This window comes from Hypanus sabinus, chromosome 14 (genome assembly GCF_030144855.1).
Source record: "Hypanus sabinus isolate sHypSab1 chromosome 14, sHypSab1.hap1, whole genome shotgun sequence".
NCBI classification, from domain to species: domain Eukaryota; kingdom Metazoa; phylum Chordata; class Chondrichthyes; order Myliobatiformes; family Dasyatidae; genus Hypanus; species Hypanus sabinus.
This window is the reverse complement of record NC_082719.1, coordinates 20,252,779-20,270,665: the sequence shown is the minus strand read 5'-3', so window position 1 is coordinate 20,270,665 and position 17,887 is coordinate 20,252,779. Positions and strand designations below refer to the sequence as shown.

General features: G+C 40.6%; 1 protein-coding gene across 1 annotated transcript in view; it reads left to right on the top strand.

Moving 5' to 3' along the window:
- The window catches only part of ccni (cyclin I), a 44,742-nt gene extending 32,507 nt beyond the window's left edge, over positions 1-12,235 (top strand). Inside the window, exons 4-7 of the mRNA XM_059988846.1 lie at positions 4,044-4,118; positions 4,508-4,648; positions 9,760-9,987; positions 10,594-12,235. Coding sequence (XP_059844829.1) covers positions 4,044-4,118; positions 4,508-4,648; positions 9,760-9,987; positions 10,594-11,043 — 894 coding nt within the window. The 3' untranslated portion in view covers positions 11,044-12,235. The remainder of the gene's footprint in view (positions 1-4,043; positions 4,119-4,507; positions 4,649-9,759; positions 9,988-10,593) is intronic.
- Positions 12,236-17,887: the final 5,652 nt, after the last annotated feature.

Genomic DNA, 17,887 nt, shown 5'->3' with positions numbered 1-17,887 from the left:
GAACAACAACTGAACCTCTTAACCATGTCTGCATGCATTGAGTTGTTGCTGCATGATTGGCTGATTAGATATTTGCAGTAGTGAGCAGGTGTACAGTGGCCACTAAGTGTATAGTGTAATGCACAGTCTTGGGAACAAAGGCAGTGAACTAGGGCAGAGCATGATAAAAGTGTCTGATACTGAAACATGAGTTTCAGTTGAACAGAAGCGGCAGCTCAACATTCTTGAGGAAAGGGTTGTGAAATAGATAAAATGGGAGGAGCCACAGGATTTTTTTGGTTAAGGATTGATTACAGGTTTGATTTAAAATATACTTGGAAGCTCAACAAACCGAATGGAGGAATGAAAAAGAGCAGGGACGGTACCTTAGTTTCCTAATTTCAGATGAAGCAAGTAAATTGGCATATCTCTTAGATATGAAATGATAGTTGGGGGATTTAAACCAACGAGAGCTGGGATTGCACCAAAGTAAAGAGTACAGAAAAAGCAAAATGCATTCAGCTTTATTGTCTAAAACAAAATCAACAAAAATAGGAGGTACTAGAATTGGGATACACTGTATCCAAAGCTGTGCTTCTTGGCTCCAGTAAACTAGGTTTAATCCTATATGTGTGCAGTTTGCATGTTCTCTTTGACCACGTGGATTTCCTATAGATATGCCAGTTTCCTCCCACATCCCCAAGGTAGGTTAATTGGCTGATCTAAGTTGTTCCTGGTGTCTGTATGAGCAGTAGAATCTAGAGGGAATGAGCGCAGCATAAGGTGGGATTAGTGTAAATGGGTGCTTGATGATTGCCAAGGATTTAGTGAGTCAAAGGGCCCCATTTTTCCTGATGTGTAACTCTTAGATGTTTCATTCATATGGCTTTGGGGAATTACCAGGTCAAGTGGAAAAGGTGGCATTGGGATGGTGTATTTGAGTGGCGGAGTTCGGATTGAGTGCAGTTTGGTGAAAGAACAATAATAGATTGCAGTAACAGTTCTAAATTGTGGCAAGTTGGATCTTTACCAAGACATAGTAGATGGAAACAGCAACTTCAAAATAAATCAGTGATAGACAGAGTGAGGCATTGAGAGGGAGATTCTGAATGATAAAAGGAAATAACAGACTTGAGGTAAATGTAGGCTGGATAAAGTTTTTTTTTAAGAAAGGGGAGACTTACAACAAATACCAAGAGTTGAATATATCAGAAAGTTTGGAAGGATAAGGAAGATGCACAGAAGTGAATTTACAAAAGAAATGAAGATGATAAAGAATTGGTATGAAAGGTTATTGGCAGCTAAAATCAAGGAAAAAATGAAGATGTTCCCTAAATGCACGACAGTGTTAAGGATCATAAAGGATTGAGACCAAAATAGTGACCTAAACCTGGAGGCTGAAAACAGACGAGGATGAAGTTGCATGAATGGTGAACAAGGATCATTAGCGGAAGAAGTATCTGCCTAAACGTTTTTTAAGTGAAAATTGTTTTGATAATGTGAGAAAATTTTATGTTGCTGATTGATTAATAAAAACCGTGGTGATCTAAGGAAAAGTGGTAAGTTAAATATTGCAGGATGCAGAGTGTAATATTTAGCTGTAATTACAGTGACTGGATTGCAGTGAACAGTGGCATTCCACAGATTTTATTTAGGACTAAACCCCTTGTATAGTTAAAGGATTTGATATTGATATTGGTATGGTGGTGATTGGAAGGAGGTAAATTCTGGATTCTAGTTAGGTGGGCACAAAAGATGGCAAATGGAGCAGCACTCCAGTAGTGTGGAGTCATGTGCTCGCAAGGGACAATGGATTACGTGATAAATTAGAGTATGTTGCTGAATAACTTCTTCGATGAATTTGTGATTGCAGAGTGAACGATAGGTAAGGTGGTTTAAATAGCATAGCTACTACTTGCCATTATTGGCTGAGACAGAGTCAGAAGGTTCAGTTTATAGCAGTACAGATATCTGCTGGGACGGAAGGTCAAAAATGAAACCGAGAAAGAGTCAGGCACTACCTACTAGATCACCAAAGGAGAGGCTAACAAACAGGAAAGAAGTCAAATATTAGGAACGTAATCGATAACATTTTTCTGCTTGCTCCTTTATTTGTTGCTAGTTTAGGTGATTTTTAATCTGGGTGGCCTGTAGACAATGAACACTGAAGTGAACTGAAATATACCTTTTGATTTTTTTTTAAATTTGTATTCTGTGTTCCTGCTCTTTTTTTGTTGCCATTTGCGCAGTGTGTTTCTTTTGCACATGGAGGTTTGATTTTTGGGGAGACGGATTTTGGGGTTGGATACTGCATACATACTTTGATAATAAACGTACTTTTGGATCTCACTCTGATCCAATTTTTCTTCTACCCCATTTAGAGTTATTTAAGCAGAATACAGTTTCACTTATCTCCAAAAGGAGGGTTTTGAGTCTAGTATTGGGGAAAAGGGAAACTGTTTTCTGCTTAGATAACTCTAAAAGGGGTAGAAGAAAATGTGGATCTGTCAGATTTATATCACTGACATACAGTAGGACACAAAATTTGTTTATTTGCAGCAGCAGTAGAGTGCAGATACAAAAGTCTCTGTATTACAAATATTGTGCAGAAAAGAAATAACAAGGTAGTGTTCATGGACCATTCAGAAATCTGATGGTAGAGGGAATGAAGTTGTCACTAAATTGTTGGGTGTGCGCCTTTGGGCACTGTACCTCCCCCCTGATGTTAGTAACAAGAAGAGGGCATGTTTGAGATGTTGAGGGACCTCAGTAATGGATGCTGCAACTTTGAGGCACAGCCTCTTGAAGATACCTTCCATCTCAATGAACTTAGAACAAAAGATTTAGTGCAGTTATTAAAATATAAATTATTAAGGATTTTGTTTTGGGGGGGGGAGGAGAGAAATACAAAGCACCCTCACGGTTTCTTTTTAGAAGGAACAATTGGGGGAAAAAACTTGGTTATGTAAAATGTATTAAGTTTTAGTTGGACTACTGTTGCAATTCTAGACTTTTTAAATTGTGAAAACAGCTTGTCTGTGAACAAATGTTCATGTATGTTTCCTTGAATCAGTTTAACAAAACCTGGTCTCCTATTACTCTGCACTTCATTCTCCCAGTTTTCTATCAAATCTGTGGTGGCTGATGTGCTACAACTCTCATTAAGAAAATGCACAGTGGAAGCAAGTGAACTCCAAGATACTTTCTGAGAAGAGAAGGATGCTGTTATAAATGAAAAGCTTGGGTGAAAATATGGGCCTGAAGAGCAACAATGTTTTTAAAATTAAAAAAATTTAAATTTATGTTTAAATTTTAAATAAATGTTGAAATGCTTCCATTTATGATGGAAACCAAGCTGTTAGGGAATTCAAAAGAAACTATCTCATGCAAATAATAAGAATTTGTATGTAGTTGGGCAAATAGAATAATGCACTTAGGGAAGCGTCATGTGAGAGAGAATGGGTGATACCTATATTGGTGAGATAGATACAGAAAGCAAGCTCCAATGAAACAGAATGCCTGCACAGATGTTAGATCAGGTGGTTTGCTTCTTTGCTGCACCTTCTTCAAAACCATTAACTTGCTAATTTTGGTACTTTTAGTTATAAGGGCAGCTGCATTAAAAGACTTGCATACACTAGTGTCAAAAATAAAGTATCATTACTAGTTATCTAATATATTGTGGAACCATTCCATTGTATTCCTAGCTGCCAGTTATTACTTGACATGCTGGAGATATTTCCCTTCAATAAGCAGAAGAGTACATATTCAAAATCATGACATGGTCACATAACTGCAGTAGTTTCATTGTTTTAAAGTCATGCTATTATAGAAACAGGCCTTTGGGGCTGCTAAATCTGCACGCTCAGCAACCCATTTACACAAATTCTATATGTTTCTTGTAATGTTTCCATTCTTCCCTATTCATAGACAGGAAAAACAATTTTCAACTTTAATCAGTATTAAAAAAGCACACTATGATAGATTACTTGGAATTAAACTACTTAAATATGTTGATCAATTTAATACATTGAATAATTAACAATACACTGCCTTATTTTTAGGCCCGTCCAAAATATCTGCGTTGCATAGCCATCAGTTGTTTTTTCCTGGCAGCTAAAACTAACGAAGAAGATGAGGTAGGTAATTTACCTTTTATATGTAGAAAAACGATTTTGTTCCTTTGAGAACTTTGAAGGGTGGCTTTCAAGGTTGATGATGCTCTAAAGAGTATCAATTTGTTGTTATGTTAGATAAATCAGCTGTGTGAGTGGTACTGTGGGCATCAGTTGTTGTTGCTGCCTCATAGTTTTAGCAACCGGGATTTGTCCTTCACTCTCAGTGCTGTTAGTAAAAAGATTTTTACCTTTTCCCAATGGATTTATGTGTTGTTGCATGTTTTATAGTTTCCTCCAACCTTCCAAAGGTCATCATAAATCAGAGCACAGAATAGGTAAGAGAATCAAAGTGAAGATGGGAGAGATATATATATGTATAAAAACAACAGTTGTGTATTTCTCCTCTACAGGTAATTCCATCTTTGAAGGATATAGTAAAGAATAGCAGCTGTGGTTGTTCGTCTGCAGATATTCTACGAATGGAAAGGATTATACTGGATAAGCTGAACTGGGATCTACATGCAGTGACACCTTTGGATTTCCTTCACATTGTAAATGCATTTTCTTTAATTTTTCTTGTGCTTTTAGCAAGTAGCATTAGAATATATTGCCTCATAGCGAAAGCTTGCTGAACTTTCTTACAATACATTGTGATTGATTAGCTCTAAATGTTAGTTACAAAGAATACCATTCCCTAATATTCTTATAATGCGGGCAGATAACATTTATTTGGACCTCTAATTGCAGCTCGGATGAATGTGATGCCAAGATTAGGATATGGCGACAGTGAAGGAACATCAATTATCTGCAAACATCTCCATTTCTGACTTGTTTTGTGGGAAGACCATTAATGGAGCTGCTGTAGATGGTATTGTCCTGAGAAATTGTGAGCATGAGATGATTGGGGTCCTCAGCCATAAATAATCTTATACAAAATGTCACTTCATGCGGACAAGAACTTTCCTCCATGATATGCCTTCTGTTTTACAGATGCTATATTACTGTCAAGTCATTTAGTGGTGACTTCATTCCCACAACTCCGATCTTATGCTTGCATTTGGATCAAGACTGTAATGTGGTCTGGATCCTAGTTGTACTGCCAATCCTAAGCTGAGCTTTAGTAAGTAATTTGTGAATAGATGCCTGTCATAATCAGGGTGTCAACTCTGTCACTTTAGTGATTGATAGCATGCCAGTATTTTGAATCTGTTCCCACTACATAAGGCGCTAATGTTGTAGAAGTAGAATGGAATCAATTGACCAGTGACTGAGGAAATAATGACTATCATGCGAGAAAGCCCTCGTAAAATGGGAAATCTTCTTGCTCTTTATTTGAAGATTTTGAGAGAGATAGTTATGAATGGCAATCCTTTGCAACCTTTAGATTTTGCAGTAGTTTCAGTAGGTTAGAAAGAAGTAAATGTAATATCACTATTTAAGAAAAGAATGAGATTGTGATTTTTATGAAGGGAAAATTGTATTTGATGAACCTCAGTGTTTTGAGGAAATGCCTAACAGGAAAAATGAAGGTAAAAATAAAATCAAATAACTACAGATGCTGGAGATCCAAAATAAAAACAGAATTCTGGAAGTACTGAGCAGGATAGCCCACATCTATGTTAATGTTTCAGGCTTTTCTCAGTGTAGTTGCAGTTGAATTGAAGGAGGCCTCATGCAGGTCTGGGAGATAGATTTTAAAAAGGAGCTCTTGCAGGGTTTTGGCAGGGCAATTATGATTCATTAGCAAGGGCAAAGAAAAAAAGGCAGGGACAAAGCAGAAAGGCTATCTCTTGGAATGGCCATTGTGTGAGTGGATCAGGGTTAGAGTGGGGAGGCTTTGGCTCAGCAGGTTTCAGTGATAACAGGCTTGGATGAGGTATGTATCTGATGAGTTTCTTCTTCATTTGTTAGTGCATAGTTAGAGTTGTGAGGGTGGGTCCAGAGGCTGTGTTGTGTGAGATGTGGGAATTCTGCCTCCCGGATAACCACATCTGCACCGGGTGCCCTGAGCTGCAGTTAAGGAACTGGAGCTGTGGCTGATACAGGATACTAAAGGGGTGATAGATAAGAGCTACAGGGAGGTAGTCACCTCTGAGTTGCAGGAGGCAGGTACCTGGGTGGCTCTCGAGAGGGAAAGGAAATGGGCAGCCTGTGCAGAGTAACCCTGTGGCTGTTCCCCTCAATAATAAGTATTTGTTTTAGATATTGTTGAGGGGGAAGACCTTCTGGTTGGAGGGGGGTGTTGTTGGGGCGAAGCTGCACTGACCAGGTCTCTGACATTGAGTCTGGCTCTGTGGCTCAGAAAGGGAAGGGGGGGAGAAGATGACTGTGGTGATGATGGGGAATTCTGTAAATAGAGAACTAGAAGATATTCTGTGGATGCGATAGAGAAACCCAGATGGTGTTGCCTTCCAGGTGCCAGAGTTGGGACATCTCTGACTGGGTCTATGACGTTCTAAAGGGGGAGGATAAGCAACTAGAAGTCTTGGTACATATTAACACCAATGACACATGTAGGAAAAGTGAGGAGGTCCTGAAGAGAGCATCTAGGGAGCTAGGTGGAAAGCTGAAAAGCAGGGCCTCTAGGCTAGTGGTCTCTGGATTGTTGCCCGTGCTACGTGCCAGTGAGAGTAAGAATAGGATGATTTAGCAGATAAATGTGAGGCTGCAGGGGGCAGGGTTTCAAATTTCTGGATCATTGGGATCTCTTCTAGGTAAGGTATGTACAGGTTTGCTAGAGGTGTTGGGGAAGGTTAAACTAATTTGATACTGGGTGGGAACCAGAATGATAGGGCAGTTGGTTTACAAGCATATGTATTAAGACTGGAAGGAAGATGATAGGGCAAAATTGCAGTTGGAGGACAGGTAGATGATAGGGGAAAATTGCAGTTGGATGACAGGTAGATGATAGGGGAAAGTTGCAGTTGGAGGACAGGTAGATGATGGGGCAAATTTGCAGTTGATGGGATTAGTGGCAGTGGAAAAGGGTGACAGACACAGGACTGAAGTGTTATATTTGTATTCATGTAGTATATAAAATAAGGCAGATGATGTAGCAGTTAGAGATTGGCAGGTATGACGTTCTGGGCATCACTGAATTGTGACTGAAAGAAAACTATAGTTGGGAGGAAAGATTTTTGGATCATTGGGCTCTCTTCCAGGGAAGGTGGGACTTGTAGAGAAGGCACGGTTTGCACCTGTACTAATATTCCAGTGGGAAGGTTTATTAATGGTGGGGTTTAAACTAGAGTTGCAGTGGGATGGGAACCAGAGTGCCAGGACTCTTATTGGAGAGGTTTTAGAGTCAGATGTTTGTAAGACTTAAGACAAAGTTAGGAATCAGAAGTTTGAGCATGGGGCGACTAGTGTCCAGAGCTGCGTATACTTCAATGCAACAAGTGACGTAGGAAAGATGGATATTAGTGCTGAAGGTTATGCAGCTGGTTTACAAACAGAGGCAATGCATAGTGAGGAGAGGCTGCTAATAGGGCAAAATTGCAGTCAACAGATTGAGTTGCAATGTAAAAAGGTGGACAAGATCGAAAAGGGTGAATACAGGACTGAAGGTGTTGTATTAGAATGTGCGCAGTATACAGAATAGAGTAGATGAACTTGCAGCACAGTTACAATTGGCATTATGAATCATGGCTGAAAGATTATAGCTGGGAGCTTAAGGTCCAAAGATACACATTGTATCAAAAGGACAGGCGGGAAGGCAGAGGGAACAGCATTGCTCTATTGTTTAAAAAAAAAAGAAATCAAATCATTAGAGAGAAGTGACATAGGGCCAGAAGGTTTTGAATCATTGTGAGCAGAGCTAAGGAACTGCAATGGTAATAAGACCCTGGTAGAAGTTGTATACAGACTCCCGAACAGTAGCAAGGATGTGGCCTACAAATTACAACAGGAGGTAGAAAGTGCATGCCAAAAGGGCAATGCTATAATAGTCATAGGGACACCAATATGCAGGTAGATGGGTAAAATCAGGTTGGTGCTAAGTTCCAGGAGGGGGAATTTCTAAATTACCTACGAGATTGCCTTTTTGAGCAGCTCATGGCTGAGCCCAGTAGAGGATCAGCCATTCTGGATAGGGTGTTATGCAATGAACCAGAACTGATTAGAGAGCTTAAGGTAAAAGAATCCTAGGGACAAGTAATCATAATATGATCAAATTCACCCTGCAATTTGAAGCAAAGAAGCTAAAGTCAAATGTATCAGTATAGCTTGGTCCACAGAGCAGAGACACACTGCAGCATGGTGCAACTAAAGGATAAAGATGAGGAACTTGTGCTTAATGTATTCGCTTGAAATGGATACCCACGTAACTTCATAAGAAGATGTCTACAAGTTTGACAAAGCACTAACCATGAGGCAACCAAACGGGTTGTCCTTCCATACAAAAGTAGTATCTCGGAAATGATGGCCCAACTGCTCCAAGAACAAAAAATTTTGGTGGAGCATAAGCCAACAGCAACATTGTACTCTGCACACCCAAAGAATGGACCAAGCTACTGGACAAGATCAATGTGGTCTACAAAATCCAATGTGGGGACTGCAGCAAATATTATGTCAGCCTAACTGGGAGAAAACTTATCAACAAAGATCCACGAACATCAACTGGCTGTGAAGCAACATGACCAACTCTCCCTAGTCTCTACCCATGAAGATCGAGAGGGGCACAAATTTGACTGGGTATCAGTGAAAGCCATAGCGCAAACAAACACGCAGCATGCGACAGAGTCCTTATAAGCATGTTTTTTTTTGTGAACAATTCTGTAAACAGACACGTAGACCTCAGTCCTGTTTATGAGCAGGCAAAATGCCAGATCACAATGCACGGAGTTCACCAGGCAACCAATCAATGTTTGCAGTAGAGTCTCCTTATTTAAGAAGGGATGCGTTGACCTTGGAAAGGGTTCAGAGAAGGTTCACAAGAATGATTCCAGGAATATAAGAGTTATCATGTGAGAAGTCCTGAAGAAGGTTCTTGGCCCGAAATGTCAACTGTTTATTCTTTTCCATGGAGGCTGCCTGACCTGTTGAGTTCCTTCAGCATTTCGTGTATGTTGATTGAATTTCTAGCATCTGCAGACTTCATGTTTATGATTTGAGGAGCATTTGATAGTGCTGGGCCTGTGCTCGTTGAGATTTAGAAGAATGGGGGGGGGGAATCTAATTGAAACACATTGAATGTTGGAAGGCCTAGATAAAGTGGATGTGGAAAGGATGTTTCCTATGGTGGGGGAGTCTAGTACAAGAGGACACAGCCTCAGAATACAGGGATGTCCATTTAGTATGGAGATGAGTAATTTCTTTAGCCAGAGGGTGGTGAATCTGTGGAATTCATTGCCAGATGCAGCTGTGGAGGCCAGGCCAAGTCATAGGATGTTTGTAAGGTGGCGATTGATGGGTTCTTGCTTAGTCTGAGAAGGTTATGGGGAGAAGGCAGGTTGAGGGGGAAATGGATCAGCCTTGATGAAATGGTGGTGCAGACTCAATGGGCCGAATGGCCTGATTTTGCTCCTAAGTCTTGTGATCAAAAATCCTTTGGCAGAAGTTCCAGTGCTAGGAGCTGGGGAATCTTTTAAGTTTTTTTTTGCTCGAGTCTTTCATAAAATATTTTATCATTAATTGAAATCTTGATTCTTTTTAAATGTTTTAGTTTCATGCAATGATGTCCAGCCGTCCCCAGTTACTCAGCAACCAGCTGAAGATGAACCCAACCCAACATATTGCACTCCTTATTAGGCAGCTACAGCAATGTATGGCCTGTCACCAGCTTCTGCAATTCAAGGGCTCTACACTTGCGTTGGCCATCATCAGCCTCAAGCTGGAAACATCAATTCCTGATTGGCTAGCTCTCACTATTGACATAATGAAAAAAGCAAAGGTATGTTCTAGTTGTTTATTTGGAGGTGTTCACTTTAAAAAAATATATGCATAATTTAAATCAAATGTTTTTAATGGTATTTAGGCTGGGAATCAGAATATCTTTACTCATTCATAGTGGGACTTGTAAATTTGTTACAGTAACTGCAGCAATATTATTTTTGATGGGTTCAGGTCAGCATTTCTTGTGGAAAGATAAGATTGAAGACCCAAGTTACTGCTAATTGCAACAGCCTCATATTTGTATGTTAGCATGACATAACTGAGTACATTTTAAATACCCATTGAACAACTTTGGGTAATAGGTTTGATTTTTCGAAAAAGTGTATTTACATGTGTGTTCATTGCTTCAAATGCCAGGTAGCAAATTTCTTAACTGTTTAAAAAAGAACTTGAAGACGCTGAATGTAGTGTTTACTTTTACACATATGTAACATTATTGTAATTATACTCTGCAAAGAGTGAAGATTTCAGATTGTATACGTTCTGATTATTAAATTGAATTGAACCAACCACCTTTAGTCTTTAGAGTGGTCAGTCAATGCAATTTGCATGTTTATTTTACATGATCAAATGTTTCAATAACACTGCACTCCTTTGTTTTCAGATCGATAGCTTACAGTTAATTCGCTGTCGAGAACTTGTGGCTCGACACCTATCCACATTTCCACCTTCCCAACCACCCAATGCAGTGTACATCTACAACCCCTGCAAGCAAACCATGGTCTCATGTGGTAGGGGAGTGCTTAGGCTTTATTCCTCCCCTACCACAGAGCCAGAGTTTATCAAGGACACCACCAAAAGAACTGGCAGTACAGCAGCACCGTACCGATGCCTGCCTGCGTCTTCCACCTGCAAGCAAGCCTCGGCAAAACGCAAAGTAGAAGAAATGGATGTGGATGACTTCTATGATGGGATAAAGCGTTTATATAATGAGGATAGCAGTCAAGAAGTTGTGGGGATGGATGCAGTAACCTCAGGTTGTAGCACAAATCTGCAAGTTAAAGAGGGCAGTATCTCTCCATGTCCTCCACTTCATCCTGTAACAGTCATCTAACTGGGCAAAATGATTAAGGTTTAAGGCTGAAGCTGCTGTGACATTGAAGCAGATTTGTTGAAGGGCATACCTTAGCAGGCTGAAATGAAGTGAGCCAAACATTTTCATGCTGCTAATTTTATTCTAACCATTTATTCAAGCACTCATTTAAAAAGCATAAAAAGAATATTAAAAAAATTATAAGACCCAAAAACTGGAACAAAAAAAGGTTGTAGCAATTTTAAAGTTTTCTCTCTAGTGTTGTCAGTATAATTGCATCCATTTCTAAATCTAAATCTTAATCTGTTTTGTGCCATCTGTTTCTTCTGCAAGTCCACAATTAACTGTGAGACACTCAATTTTATAAACTAATTGTTGCTTCCTGTCTATTTTTTGACCTGTAGTTCCTTGTGCTTATAGATATGTTTGATGTGCATGTTGTCTTCTACATCCTGACCTTTGCTGAGGAGGATTTTGGAGAGGAGAGTTCATGGAGCACTTCGGGATATATAATGTTAAACAAAATTGTCAAGCAAATTTTCTTGGGTGGCCAAGCTGCTTGCAAAAGTGCTGCAAGAGTTAAAATTGTTAGGAGGTTTTTGTTATGCACAAGAAAGAATTTTTAATACTGAAAAGCCATGCAAATAAGTTTTATAATGGAAACAGCACTTTTGAGTTTTATTTCCTATGATTTGGAAAATGTATTTTTGATTTAATCTGAAGTCTTTTTAAAAAAAAGGATGTTGTTGGTTTTATGTGAATTCTGTATTTTTTTAAATTAATGGTAGAATCAGTTAACTGAAGTGGTGTACCACTTTTTAGAAGATGCCTATTTATTTGCCCTTTAATTGAGTTATGCCACAATGAACTTGCCACAAATGTGCATCAATTTTGCTTACACAGAAATTTGAGCTTTAAACGCTTTATATTGAAAAGCTATAGACATAGTTCATATCACAGTGGATTTCATTATCAGGAATTCATATAAGATCAATAATGATTCTTTGACGGCATTTATTTAAACTTTCTTTGGCTCCACCATGCAATTAATTGATCCTGGAAAATAAGTGATTGTTATTTTTCCTACTTGTTTTATCTGACCCAGTGGGCACAGTGCTCCCTCCACAGTCTGAAAAAGGTACTGCATACTTTGAAGAATTGCAGTTGTACTGCTGAGATGCTTCTGGCAGCAATAAAATTGTCCTTGACTGAATGTTTTAGCTTGTTCTTTACTACCGGTTACTGTCAAAGAAATGTCTTTAAAATAGACCTGGAATTATACATTCAACATAAATCGGCAAATTCATTTTAGTGAAACAAAAAATGGATTTTTTTTTGGTAGTTTGGGTGATAACTTTTGAAATTCAAACAGCAATATTTAGATGCCACTATTTTGTAATCTCAAAGTTATTTTACCACGTTTCTTACCTCGGCTAAAGTAAGTCAGAGATACAGTACTGTGCAAAAGTCTTAGACGCAGGTTGAAATAACCTAAAGCCAAGATGCTTTCAAAAAGTGAAATGTAGTCTCTAAACATTAAAAACTTTAAAGAGCTGTAAATACTAAAAGAACTAAAATCAGTATTGTCACAATAATTTGCCTTTAAAACTGCATTGATTCTCTTAGATAAACTGTTGTGCCGTTTCATAAGAAAATTGGTAGGTTCTTACAAGCATTTTGAAGAACTTGACACAGTTCTTCTGCAGAGTCTGGCTGTCTCCTTTGTTTCTGATCCTCCAAGTAATAGCAGACAGCCTTGATCATGTTGAGATCAGGGCTCTGTGGAGGCCATACCATCTGTTGCAGAATTCCATGTTCTTTATGACTTTGGCCATGTTTGATGTTATTGTCCTGCTGCAGATGAAGTTGGGACATATCAGATGCCTCCCTGATTGTACTGTGTGATGGATGAGAATCTGCTTGTACTTCTCAGTATTGAGGATTCAGTTAATTCTGACCAGATCACCAACTCAATTTACTACAGAAATATAGCCCCAAAGCTGCAGGGAATCTCTGTAACAACACACACAAAATGCTAGTGGAACACAGCAGGCCAGGCAGCATCTATAGGGAGAAGCACTGTCGACATTTCGGGCCGAGATCCTTTGCCAGGACTAACTGAAAGGAAAGATAGTAAGAGATTTGAAAGTAGTGGGGGGAGGGGGAAATGCGAAATGATAGGAGAAGACCGGAGGGGGTGGGATGAAGCTAAGAGCTGGAAAGGTGATTGGCGAAAGTGATACAGAGCTGGAGATGGGAAAGGATCATGGGACGGGAGGCTTCGGCAGAAGGAAAGGAGTTGGGGGGGGGGGGGAGCACCAGAGGGAGATGGAGAACAGGGAAACAACTAAATATGTCAAGGAGGGGCATTAACGAAAGTTAGATAAGTCAATGTTCATGCCAGCAGGTTGGGGGCTACCCAGCCGGTATATAAGGTGTTCCTCCAACCTGAGTGTGGATTCATCTTGACAGTAGAGGAGGCCATGGATAGACATATCAGAATGGGAATGGGACGTGGAATTAAAATGTGTGGCCACTGGGAGATCCTACTTTCCCTGGCTGACCGAGCGTTAGGTGTTCAGCGAAACGGTCTCCCAGTCTGCGTCGGGTCTCACCAATAAATAAAAGGCCACACCGGGAGCACCGGACACAGTATACCACACCAGCCGACTCACAGGTGAAGTGTTGCCTCACCTGGAAGGACTGTCTGGAGCCCTGAATGGTGGTGAGGGAGGAAGTGTATAGGCAGGTGTAGCACTTGTTCCGTTTACAAATATAAGTGCCGGGGGGAGATCGGTGGGAAGGGATGAGGGGGTGGGGACGAGTGGACAAGGGAATCGCGTAGGGAGCGATCCCTGCGGAAAGCAGGAAGGGGAGAAGGGGAAGATGTGCTTGGTAGTGGGATCCCTTTGGAGGTGGCGGAAGTTACGGAGAATTATACGTTGGACCTGGAGGCTGGTGGGGTGGTAGGTGAGGACAAGGGGAACCCTATCCCGAGTGGGGTGGCGGGCGGATGGGTTGAGGGTAGATGTGCGGGAAATGGGGGAGATGCGTTTGAGAGCAGAGTTGATGGTGGACGAAGGGAAGCCTCTGTTTAAAAAAGGAAGACATCTCCTTCGTCCTGGAATGAAAAGCCTCATCCTGAGAGCAGATGCGGCGGAGACGGAGGAATTGTGAGAAGGGGATAGCATTTTTGCAAGAGACAGGGTGGGAAGCGGAATAGTCCAGGTAGCTGTGAGAGTCTGTAGGCTGATAGTAGATATCAGCAGATAAGCCGTCTCCAGAGATGGAGACAGAAAGATCAAGAAAGGGGAGGGAGGTGTCGGAAATGGACCGGGTAAATTTGAGGGCAGTGTGAAAGTTGGAGGCAAAGTTAATGAAGTCAACGAGCCCAGCATGCGTGCAGGAGGCAGCGCCAATGCAGTCGTCGATGTAGCGAAGGAAAAGAAGGGATGGATACCCATATAGACTTTGAACATGGACTGTTCCACAAAGCAAACAAAAAGGCAGGCGTAACTGGGACTCATACGGGTGCCCATGGCTACACCCTTGGTTTAGAGGAAGTGGGAGGAGCCAAAGGAGAAATTATTGAGAGAGTAAGAACTAATTCCACTAGACGGAGGAGAGTGGTGATAGAGGGGAATTGATTAGGTCTGGAATCCAAAAAGAAGCGAAGAGCTTCGAGACCGTCCGGGTGGGGGATGGAGGTATATAGGGACTGGAAGTCCATGGTGAAAATAAGGCGATGGGGGCCAGGGAACTTAATCATTGGAAAAAATTCAAAGCATGAGAAGTGTCACGAACATAGGTGGAAAGAGATTGAACAAGGGGGGGATAAGACAGCGTCAAAGTATGCAGAAATGAGTTCAGTGGGACAGGAGCAAGCTGAGACAATAGGCCTACCTGGACAGGCAGGTTTCTGGATCTTGGGTAGGTAGAAACGGGAAGTGCGGGATGTGGGAACTATGAGGTTGGTGGCAGTGGATGGGAGATCCCCAGAGCTGATAAGGTTGGTGATGGTATAGGAGACAATGGCCTGGTGCTCCTTAGTGGGGTCATGATCAAGGGGTAAATAAGAGGAGGTAGCAGAGAGTTATCGCTGTGCCTCGGCCAGGTAGAGGTCAGTACGCCAGACAACAGCAGCTCCCCCTTTATCAGCAGGTTTTATAGTGAGGTTGGGATTAGTGCGGAAGGAGCGGAGAGAAGAGCGTTCGGAAGGAGTTAGGTTGGAATTGGAACAGGGTGCAGTGAAGTCTGATGTCCCATCGGCAATTAGCAATAAAGAGATCCAGAGCAGGTAGAAGACCAGAGCGGGGTGTCCACGAAGAGGAGGAGGGTTGAAGACGGGTGGGGGTAGGAGAGTCCTTGTCAAAAAAGGAGACGGAGCCGGCGGAAGAAGAGTTCCGCGTCATGGCGATTCTCTGTTATAGGGATCTATAACAAACAGATCTATAACAGGGAATCTCTGTTAAACTTCGGTTGGCTGCAGACACTCATCTTTGCAGCATTCTCCAGGTCTTCTACAAACAAATTGCTTCTTCTTTGAGCCAAACTTTTCAAATTTTGTCTCCTCAGCCTAAGTACTTGCTGCCATTGTTCAGGACCCCAGTCCTTCTGTTTTTGTGTGTAGATGAGTCTCTTGGCTTTGTTTTCATTTTGGAGGAATGGGATTTTGAAAGCAACTATTCCATGAAAGACCACTTGTGACAAGACTTTTCTGGATTGTAGACAGGTATATTTGAGTTCATGGTTTCTGGAAGTGGAGAGCTGATAGAAGTGCTGGACTTCCTCTGATTTAGAAGGGGCGTCAGTTTGATGTATTTCTTGTCTGCTGCACTGTTTCTGTGGCCATCCACTGCGTTTCTGGTCCTCAACCTTTCCCGTTTCTTTGTGCTGCTTCAGAAGAGCTTGAACAGCACATCTTGAAACTCCTGTCTGCTGCAAAATTTCTGCTTGGGAGAGACCTTGCTGACGCAAGATGACCACCTTGTGTCTCGTTGCTATGCTCACTTTTGCCATGGTGTAAGAATTGAAGATTTGTAGATTAAACTGTTATATCTGCCACACCCTACCCCTCACCTTGTAGTTTGGTTGTTGATGCCTTCTACACCTATACTGTTTCAGCTAAATCGGATTAGTTCATTCAAATCATTGTCATTGATCAATAGCACCTGTTTGTTATCTTTGTTTTTATCATGCACTGGGTTATATACCTATAAAGTATCAAGTTTTTATTTGAAAAGTGATATATTGCTTAATTCTTTAATAAACGTCTAAGCTTTCCTTTGTAACATTTAATTTTTGGAAAATGAATGGAAATCTAAAATATTCTTTTTCACTGATACTAAAGTAAATGAAAATTAAACATCTAAAACAATATTTAAAAAAAATCTAGGGTGCCGTAGACTTTTGCACAGTAAACAGCATTTTATTGTTAACATTTATGTTGAATTAGTGGAACATCACGAACACCAAGTTTTACACTAATTTTGTAATCGATCACAAACGTGAAGTACAGGAAGAGAAAGTACAAAAAATATGATCAGTCAGTATCAGAGTTTAAAGATTAGTGTTGTGATTCAAAAGGAGTCATTGAACAACCGTTTTGCTAGAGTCAGGGTGATGGGTGATGTATAAAAGTGAGATTTTGGAAGATGAATTCCTAAACTACTTGCTTTAGCAGGTAGTAATAAACTCGAATGTATGTTAGCCATGGCTTCACATGTACATGAAACCATATGCTATATATCAGGTGGAAGAACATTAGATATTCTGACTGGAATCTAACCTCTGAAATGGGAGTTAGAGATTCTGTATTATACCAGTGTATGATGACCCTGTGACCTGGGGTTTGGTCATGGTATTGAAAGAATTTGGGATTTGATGGTAAAGCTCTGGCATAAACATTTTTGAGGCACATAGACACAGGAGATTGGCTTTTAGATGTGCATTCATATCATTACAAATCCCAACTTCACAGCTAAGAATATTTTTGCTGTTGAGAATTACTTGCTTTCACTGTAGTTGGAGAGTGTAAGTCTGGGTGGTCTGTGTACATCAGGGCCCAGTCTTGTTCTAATGATGAGATCAAAGTCAATTGGCAACTAGGCTCTTCAGTGGAACTGACATTAACAGGCTCCAGTTCCTAGGATCAGAGCTGTATACATTACTTTAAGTGGAATTAACTAATATTTGATGCCATTTTAAAATCTGCTTTTGAATTCTCTCCCTCTGAAAACAAGAGAAAATACGGAGTGAATTGCTTGATCTATGTCTCACCTGAAGGATACAACTTTGACAATACAGTACTTCCTGCAACGGAGTTTACATCTGACTCAAGGCTGTGGGTTTGAATAGGACCGGCTGAGATACAGTGGCATTCAAACTGCTGATGTAACACAAATGTGTAGTTTAAAATGGCTAAAGTAATGAGCAGGCATTTATTTAACTGTAAAACATCATCCCGACAGTTTAAGGTTCAAGAAAACAAATACTGTATTGATCATTTTGCAATCAAATCTGTGGCTTACAAATTTAATTTGGACGCTCATTACAAATCTAAATACAATATTCATTACATACTTTTTTCTTGGCATTTTAACTACACCCATGACTCCGGACTAACTTGTTTCATTATTTAAAATCCATATCCCTGCTTATTATGACTATAAGAGTAGAATGAGATCATTTGCCAATAGAGTCTGCTCTGCCATTCAATCAAGACTAATCCTCTCTTCCCCCTCCTCAGCCCCACTTCTTGTAAACTTTTGCCTTATCCAATCAAGAACCAATGAAACTCTGCCTTAAATACACCCAACCTGGCCTCCACAGCTGTCTGTGGTGACACATTCCACAAAATTCACCA